The sequence below is a fragment of the Marmota marmota genome, unplaced genomic scaffold (assembly GCF_001458135.2).
Source record: "Marmota marmota marmota unplaced genomic scaffold, marMar, whole genome shotgun sequence".
In the NCBI taxonomy this organism is placed as follows: domain Eukaryota; kingdom Metazoa; phylum Chordata; class Mammalia; order Rodentia; family Sciuridae; genus Marmota; species Marmota marmota.
In genome coordinates this window covers 58,030,360-58,040,090 of record NW_026000174.1, presented here as the reverse complement: position 1 = coordinate 58,040,090, position 9,731 = coordinate 58,030,360, and the positions used below count along the sequence as shown (strand labels likewise).

The 9,731-nt window shown below is 38.3% G+C and overlaps 1 protein-coding gene across 1 annotated transcript; it reads left to right on the top strand.

Annotated features, from left to right (window-relative positions):
• Window positions 1–4,276: 4,276 nt before the first annotated feature.
• Window positions 4,277–5,152, top strand: LOC107135091 (olfactory receptor 4P4-like). Its single transcript, XM_015477043.1, has one exon. It carries the CDS (start codon window positions 4,277–4,279, stop codon window positions 5,150–5,152), a length of 876 nt encoding a protein of 291 aa, XP_015332529.1.
• Window positions 5,153–9,731: the final 4,579 nt, after the last annotated feature.

Below are 9,731 nucleotides of genomic sequence, written 5' to 3'. Positions count from 1 at the left end.
AACTGAGCCATATCCCCAGCCCTATTATGTATTTTATTTAGAGATAAAGTCTCACTGAGTTGCTTAGTGCCTCACTTTGGCTGAAGCTGGCTTTGAACTCATGACCCTCTTGCCTCAGTCTCCTGAGCCACTGTGATTACAGGCATGCACCACTGTGCCTGGCAGGGTGTTTTCTTGTTTGTTAAATATTTACTATTCTTAGTGAAGCTCATTGAGGAACTTAGAAGTAAACCTAGCTTTCAGCATACATGTACCCCAAAAAAGGTGTTTTTAAAAATTATATAAAAGTAGGGGAAAATTACAGGATTTTTGACTGTACTCTTGAAAAACATTTAACTTGAAATGAAAGAAAGTTCTACAGGTCTGTAATTTTCTAGAAAACTCACATTAGACAAGAATACTTGAAGCTCACACAGACACACACTTCTTCCCTGAAGAACATGATAAAACACTGTGTGGGAATTGGTGAGAATCATTTCTTAACATGGGGACGAGAACTACAGCTTTCTTCTCAGGTTATAAAGATGGGAAAAAGAAACTGAGACTGCATAAACAGCACTTCTCAGTCATTAAAAACTCTGTGGTGAATAGGATTTGAACTACATGCTATAGAAGAGTCTTTTTTTTTTGAAAAGTGTTTATAATCCAGTTGTAGAGTTGCTCAATAACTTCGATATAAAAGGATGCTAACTGGTGAGTTGATTACTTTGGTATGCATCAAGTGTTCACTTTCTATAAAGAAGCAAAGCTCTGGGTGAAAATAAATGAACCTTTGAAATATAACGTACATCTAGTTTTACTTATATTTGAGCCTGAAAATACTCAGGACTAATTTGGCTCTCTAGAGACTATGATTAACGACTTTTCAAAAATCAAGTACTCCTGCTTCAAATTTTTATTTTTCATTATGGGGTGACTTTCTGTAAATTATTTTGATTCAGTGATGTGACAGTAGTTACAAACCGATATGCATTTTGTATTTGCATATGTATACAAACTATATGCATAAATTGGGAAAAACAGAAAATAAAGGATCAGTAACACTGGGCAAAGATGCCAAGTCAAAAGTCACAGGAAATAATTTAAATAGTAAGGGATGATTGTAATTTCAGTGAAGAGAGAACAGAAAAGACTAAAAAAAAAGAACATTTCTTTCTTTCTTACCATTACTTGAATAAATATGTGATATTTGTTGAAAATATCCTTTCACTTCTGTGTTAAGAAAACATACTTTTTTGCATCTCATTTTCAAACAGTGTCAGAAATTCTAGAGACTAAGATTAAGAGAACATTAAGTTCCAGGAGATGCTGAGTGTCCAATAGTGGTGGGATATCATATTCTAGAAAAATAAGATCAATATCAGAATGATGCTCTCCAGTTTATCGGGGACCTCAGGTAAAGAGGAACACGCTGTCACAATTCTAAAGAGGTAATAGACCTGGACCAAGAAGAATACATCTGGAATTATGCAAAGCACAACATTTTGGGAAGGATTATTAGAGATTGTTGAAGCTGGTTCCCTTCTATTACAAAGAGGAAACTTATGGGCAAGAATATCAGGTCACATCCCCAAGTGTCTGTGAGAACTGGCACTCCAGTCAAGCTTGAGAAAATAAGGGCCTATTGCCTCCCCGGGAAGTGTGTGAGCTGGGCATCTGTTATTTCTACAGTTGGCTTCTCTATCTAAGAACCCTGAACTGGATTGGCTTTTTATTTTTTTTCAGGGAAATTTGGATGACTAGAGTGGAACACTGACTGAAATTCAGGAGGTAGCCTGGGTTTGCCTCAGACTTGGACTTTTATGCACATTTCAAAAATAGGAGAGGCAGAGGTACTGTCCAATTTATCCTGTTGCTATACAGTTTGTTTGTTTTTGAACTTGTGACAGGACCCATAGTGACATGTGTATGAGCTCAGGCTCCAAGGTCAGAAAATTCACGTTTTAAGACCAGAACATGGGTTGTGTTACTATGTATATGCTTCTTCACCTGTATAAACCTAAAGTAATTTTTATCTCTTTTATTTTGTGATGCATTAATGTTAGCACAATGAAATCATCCATGCACTATTTTATTTTTAAACACTCTTTTCCATGTATTATTGAGTCTCAGAGCAAACCTCTAATTATTCAGTTACATATATTTTCATATATTTAAAATGAATAAAATCTTTTAACAGAGAAATTATAAAATTTGCAAACATCAAATCTACAATTAATGACTGAATTAAGTCATGTAACTGGCAATTGTCTCTAAATTATAATGAATTATTATATTGTCATAAAACTTGAGCTTATTATATTTTTGCCCGTAAATTACTCATTGTAGTAGTAAAACATAAAAAATAGAAAAATTGTCTGGTAGTGAAATTAATCACCAGCCTCCACCTTCTGAATAGAGGTGACTTGATTACCTGAATCAATGAAGATCAATGAAGACATCTCATGATCAATGAGAATCAGATAATATACCCAATATTTGATTTTTCTTCAAATGAAAGAAAATAGTTTTTCTTATTTAATGGAAAATATTGTTGTAGTTCAACTTTGGGCTGGATTAAAACCAATTTCTCTAAAATGTGCCTCTTATCTAATTATGTTCCTGAAAATTTTATGTGAAAATGGATGTATTTATCTTGAAATTCAACTTCCATTACAAATGAATTATTCATTGTGTTGGTAACAATATTTACTTTGTACCATGGAGAATTATGGAGAAACTTTACATAGAGGTTGATTAAGAAATTAAATTTAAGTTTAGGGTAGGGAAAAAAAGTTATTTTGAGATCATCTGGTAAGAATTAATAGTAAACATTTTAATTTAAAATAGTAGAGACCAAAATTGATGGAACATGATAATAATTCTGTGTCAGTTTTCAGCAACAAGGTCTTTGCTACTACAACAATCTTAGCTCATAGGATCAAATCCTTTTACTTTGAAATGATTTTCACTGGTTGGTGATGCTAAGCACACTACTCAGATATTTTCATTGATTTAGAATTGAAATTTTCCACTTTTGTGAAAAAAGGAAAATTGAGAGTTTGAGTAACATTCAACTCAAAATGTTTCAACCTTCTTAAATGTTATTGTATACGCTCAGAGTAAAATTTATCAAACCATTACTCCCAATATTTCAATAATAATGTGTGTACAAATATTACTATAAATTACAAAGCAGCTTCACATTCCATTATTATTTAAATGTCACAAATATACATATTGCACAAGGCATGTAATTCCCTGTTATTTGTACTCAAACAGATGAAATAGTTGACATGCAAAGTAAAGGCATATTATGTTATTGTGCTAAAAACAGAGCCTGCCCAATCAATCGGTCTCCCTGTAAACCACAATTCTGTATGGATTTGTCACTGTCAGGAGAGTTTGTGAGACTAGACAAAATGATTGTATTGGATGAATTCAGAAAAAAGACATACCCTCCAATCCCAAGGTTAAAAGGAATTTTACTTCCAAAATATACTATCCTGCACTGAGGGCAAATTTTAGTATAACATTTCCCAAAGCATAGTCTTTTCAGGGACTTCTTCTTAGGTTTATTTGGTGGTTCGTGATATTTTGTTGTTCTCCTTGAATTAATTAGTAAATTAAGCTATTCTGTGTTTTAAAGTGTCAGCACATAATTTTCAGGAAATCATTGAGAAAACCAATAACAAGGAAACAAATAGCAAACATATTTCAAAAGGCTTGCTTCAGCTTCTTAAAGAGAGAGCTTTGCATTTTAAAATATTTTCCTGTAAATTTGCTTAGTTTTTAAGCTAACTAACTCTAAGACAGACTTGAGATAATGTGTATTCAACTAACAAAACCAGTTAAATTAGTTGGTACATAATGAAAAACATATTAGCTGTGTGACTTATACTTGTTTCCTTAATGCATTTTGAGTCCCAGAAAGTCAGAGCAGCATTTTTTACAGGTATCAACTGACTATTTTATTAAGATTTAGGAGTAGATATGATCAAAAATAAAATAATAATATTGTTTGAACAAAAGCTTTGGTGCTCACTAAGGCAAGAGTTGATCACCATTTGCAGAAGAAGTATCCGAAATCAAGCAGTATGTATTCACAGGGAGTCTTGAGAGCCATTTTAATTGAACACCAGGTTTTTATTCTTTGAGATGCCATAATGAAATAAATTACATCTAGTTAGTGCATCAAGTAGAAAATAACCATCACACTTTTCAGCAAACACTTATAGATTTAAGCTCACCAATTATGTCATTTCAGGTGATTTATTTGCTCTATCTAAACTGGATCATGGAAAATAGCAATAATCTCACTGTATTTATTCTCCTGGGACTTTCCCACAATAAGAACATAGAAGTCCTCTGCTTTGTATTATTTTTACTTTGCTACCTTGCTATTTGGATGGGAAATGCGCTTGTAATGGTTCCTATCACATGCTCGCAGCTCATCAGCCAGCCCATGTATTTCTTCCTCAATTACCTCTCGCTCTCTGACCTTTGCTACACATCCACAGTGACCCCTAAATTAATGACTGACTTACTGGCTGAACAGAAGATCATTTCCTATAATTACTGCATGGCACAGCTGTTTACCACCCATTTATTTGGAGGCATTGAGATCTTCATCCTCACGGGGATGGCCTATGACCGCTATGTGGCCATCTGCAAGCCCCTGCATTATGCTGCCATCATGAGCAGACAGAGGTGCAACAGGATCATCCTGGCATGCTGTGCTGGGGGATTTGCACACTCTGCCAGTCAGTTTCTTCTTACCATCTTCTTACCCTTCTGTGGCCCCAATGAGATAGATCATTACTTCTGTGATGTGTATCCTTTGCTGAAATTGGCCTGTTCTAATACACACACGATAGGTCTCATAGTCATTGCTAACTCGGGGTTAATTGCACTGGTGACTTTTGGTGTCTTGATGTTGTCTTATTTTTGTATATTGTACACCCTAAGGGGATGCTCCAGGGAGGGTCGCAGCAAAGCTCTTTCCACTTGCAGTGCCCACATCACTGTCATGGTCCTGTTTTTTGCACCCACATTATTCATCTACCTCAGGCCAGCCACGACATTCCCAGAAGACAATGTGTTTGCTCTTTTCTACACCATCATCGCTCCCATGTTCAACCCTCTGATCTACACACTGAGAAACACAGAATGAAGGATGCTCTGAGGAAAGGTTGGTGTCATGGAACACTTCTGAAAGAAAGTAAACTTGTGGATTATTTCTGCTTTTCATGGCATGGTACCATGAGAGCACAACCTTACGTGAGACCCACAAATCCTCCTGTCCTCAGGACTTGGAGAAAAAAGTGATCAAACAAGGTATATGTCCAATCTGTTGTTTCATGATTCTGCCCTGATTCATCATTTATTATTTCTGCTGGGTGTGCTATTGGCCACCATCTGGCTGCCTCTTTCCATGGTCACTTCTTGGTGTGAGCACATCTCTGGTGGTCTCTCTGAAAGTTAAAATGGCATTGAGATCTTAGGATGCAGCAAGGCAGAGCCTGGGGAAGCTGAAGCCCAGGTCTGTCAGATTGCAGCTGGGATTGTGTGAGTCAGTCTGGGTCTGGCAGACCTATGGGAAGCTAGAGAATAGGGGCAATTCCACAGAGGAAATATAGGTTGGAAAAACTGGAAAAAACTGGGCTCTCTCCAGCTCAGTGAGTCTTAAAGTCCATGGAAATATAAGGGGCCAGCTACAATGGGTGGAAAGACTGGAAGAGGGTGTGAGAACTTCTTGCTATCTATCAGCTCATCCAGCCAAATGGTCTGGCACCCATTGGACTGGAGCTAACATGAAACTTCAGATAAACCCACCTATCCAAGGAGAAGGGAAGCTGAGAAAACATTTGAGAGTTAACAGAAGCAATTGCTCAACTTTCCATTGAGACTTTCTTTTATTTTTATTTATTATTTTCAAATTTTATTTATTTTTTATTTTTTAAATTTTTCCCCGTCTCTCACACTTCTAAGAATTTTGAATCAAATATTTTTCACACATCATTTTATTGAGGAAAAGGATATCTGAATAATATGCTACAGTTTTGTTATATATTCTTATATTTTTACTTTTTTAAAAAAAATCTATCTCTATATTTTTTCTCTCCTATCTGTCTCCCTGGATTCTCTTTCTCACTGCTCTCATACTAACATTCAACCTCTATTAATTCCTTTATTGCTCTTACTATAAATGTTTTCCTCTATCTTCTACCCTCCTTCATGAACATCACATCTGAAACTATGTCTGTTCCCTCATTATCCATCATTATAAATGGTAAACCCTTGTAGTAAACTTACTATTATATTGTTAATAATCAAAGATATCATTTTTGTCTATTGTGATAAAACTGTAGATGACTTAATAGGAGCTATTTGGTTTCAGGTTGTATATTGTTTCATTGGGTGCTCTTAATACTGGTCTCCCTTTTAAAGGTGACATACTGGAAGCCTTTGGGGACATTATAAGACTTCAGGATAGAAGCTGTGCTGCCTCAGATCCATACCACTAGACTAGACTGGAAGATGCACACACAACAGGAAAAAATAATGGAACAAAGCACTTAAAACAAACCAAGAAGTCCCAACAATAGAATTCATAGATAGACAATGCAGTCAAAGAAATGTCAGAGAAGGAGTTCAGGAAATACATAGTTAGACTGATCTTTGAAATACAGGATATCAGAGAGAAAACCCAGGAAGTAAAAGATCACTTTATAAAGAGGCAAAGATTATAAAAAAAACAATCAAGCAGAAATACTTGAAATGAAGAAAACAATAAACCAAATTAAAAATTGAATGGAAAGTATCACCAATAGATCATTTAGAAACTTATTCAATGAAGACAAAATATATACTCTTGAAAATAAAGTTGACAGCACAGAGAAGATGGTAAGAAACCATGAACAGAACTTCCAAGAAATATGGTATAACATGAAAAGACCAAATTTAAGGTTTATTGGACTAGACAAAGGCATGGAGATACAAACCAAAGAAATATATGATCTTTTCAATGACATAATATCAGAAAATTTATAAAATATAAAGAAAGAAATGAAAAAATAACCATAAAAGGCTTACATGACCCCAAATGTACAAAATTACAGCAGACCCACACCAAGCCATATTGTAATGACAATAACAATAGAATTTTAAAAGTTACAATGTGGTAAGCCATTCTTATAAACCATGGCCGCCATTAGAAGATGGCGCCGGCTTCCACTGTGGCCTGTGATAAACAACTCCTTTTATGGAGAGTTGGCGCGCGATCCCTTACCACCCTATGAGAGAGATCCACGTGGCGGCTTGGGATTGGGATGTGGGGGGCTTTATTAAGCTGTGCTTGGGTGTGTTCGGGCGGCGGGCGCTAGAAGATGATACATGACTCAAGGCCTGAATAAACTGCTGAAAGAAGAATCCTGTGTCGTGTTTTCCCTTGCCGGCGAGGTGTCGCGACAGTTGGTGGCCCGTACGGGGAACATATTCCTCGAACCCAGGATCCAGAACTTTCAGCAGTCAGGGTGGTGCACCAGTAAGTTCCCAGGTAAGTGGGAATCCGCAAGTAAGTAGCGGGACGCTCCTCTGTAGAAAAGGAGAGAGCGGGGATTTCATAGAACAGAACGCTCCTCCGTAGAAAAGGAGAGAGCGGGGATTTTTGTACTTTCACTTTCATTATATCTTTGGAGACATTATGGGCGCTACCTCTTCAAGCCCAATTTTGTTGGCCCTAGATGGGTTGCTACGTTCAAAAGGACTTAAGGTAAAGCAGAACACTTTGCAGATGTTTTTGAGAGAAGCTGATATAGCGGCTCCTTGGTTTGCCTTTTCAGGGAGTCTTACGATTCCTAGCTGGGACAAATTAGGGAAAGATCTAGATTTCGCTCGTGAGCAAGGCACCTTAGAGGGTGGTGTTATACCACTTTGGAAGTTAGTTAGAGGATGTATAGCAGATAGTAAATGCCAAGAAGCTGTGAGTGAGGGTCAAGCTGTTCTTGAGCAACTACATGAGGAAAAATCTGAAGGATCACATAGTGAAGTGGCAGAGAGTATTAAGAGTAAGAGTAGTGAGAAGGCAAAAGAGCCTGAAAATAAAAATAGGAGAAGGCTCTACCCAGACTTGACCGAATTAAAAACGCCTGAGAACACAAGCGACTCAGAGAGTTCTGAGGACCTTGATATATTGTTACAACAACTACGTAAGATAAAAATGAAAAAGAAGAAAAAGGCCTACTGTAAGAAGGGGAAGGGAGCTAATATCGGTCAACAAAACTCTGAGGAGGAGGAGGTAGAATATCTAGAAGAAGATATGGTGCCGGTTGCCCCACCCCCGTATGTGGGGGGGAGCCAAGGTTCCGGGAGATCTTTTCATGCGCAAGTTTGGAGGACAGTTAATACAGATATGGGACTTGCATACCCTGTATTTCAGGACAATAACAGGGGAAGATATCATGAGCCTTTAGACTTTAAGATAATTAAAACCTTGGCAGAATCTGTCCGCACTTATGGCATAGATGCCGCTTTCACCCTTACTCAGGTGGAGGGACTTACTAGATTTTGCATGACTCCTTCAGATTGGGCTAGTCTAGTCCGCGCTTGTGTTTCCCCAGGGAAATACTTGGATTGGAGAGCATTTATGCTAGAGGGTGCAGTAGAGCAAGCTGCCCAAAATCATGCAGCGGGACGCCCTGCCTGGGATAAGGATATGCTTTTGGGACAAGGCAGGTTTGCTAATCAACAAACAGGATACCCCCCTGAGGTATATGAACAGATTAATAACATTTGTATCCGTGCATGGAAATCACTCCCAAATAGAGGAGAAGTGTCTGGCAATTTGACTAAAATTATACAAGGCCCCACAGAACCTTTCTCAGACTTTGTTGCCAGGATGGTGGACGCCGCAGGAAAAATCTTTGGTGACCCTGATAGAGCAATGCCCTTGATTAAACAACTTGTCTTTGAACAATGTACTAAAGAATGTAAAGCAGCTATTACTCCTTATAAAAACAAAGGCATAGAGGCCTGGATGAAAGTCTGTAGAGAAATAGGTGGGCCGTTAACTAATGCAGGCCTTGCTGCTGCTGTCCTTCAATTATCACATAAATCCAGCCCTGTTGTCGGAAAGTGTTTTGGGTGCGGTCAAGGAGGACATTTTAAACGAGAATGTCCTGACAAGAAGGGAACATCTAAGATTGAGTCCAACTCTGCTAGCCGTCAACCGGGCTTATGCCCCAGATGTAAAAAGGGAAAGCATTGGGCCAATGAGTGTAAGTCCGTCAGAGATATACATGGTCAACCTTTAAAAGATAGAAACATGTCAAAAAACGGCCGGGGGGGCCCCCGACCCCAGGGCCCACAAATATATGGGGCAATGGAAAATGGGACAATGGAGAACGAGTCATGGCCGTCCCTGCGTCATCCCAAGAATCGCGGAGAGCCACTGCAGGTGCCGCGGGACTGGACCTCTGCTCCACCACCAGACTCGTATTAACTCCCAAAATGGGAGTCCAGTTGGTGGAAACTGAGTTTAAAGGACCTTTACCACCTGGCACTGTGGGCTTGTTAATTGGGCGTGCTTCCTCCGTCCTACAAGGCCTTCATGTTTTCCCTGGGATTATTAATCCGGATACGGTGGGAACAGTGAAGGTTATGGTGGAAGCTCCAAAAGGCATTGTGTCCATCTCCCCAGGAGACCGGGTTGCTCAATTGCTAATTTTACCCAGTTTACATACCCGCTTTCC

Coding starts and splice junctions, on each gene's coding strand:
- LOC107135091 (XM_015477043.1), top strand. CDS start 4,277: ATGGAAAATAGCAATAATCTCACTGTATTTATTCTCCTGGGACTTTCC.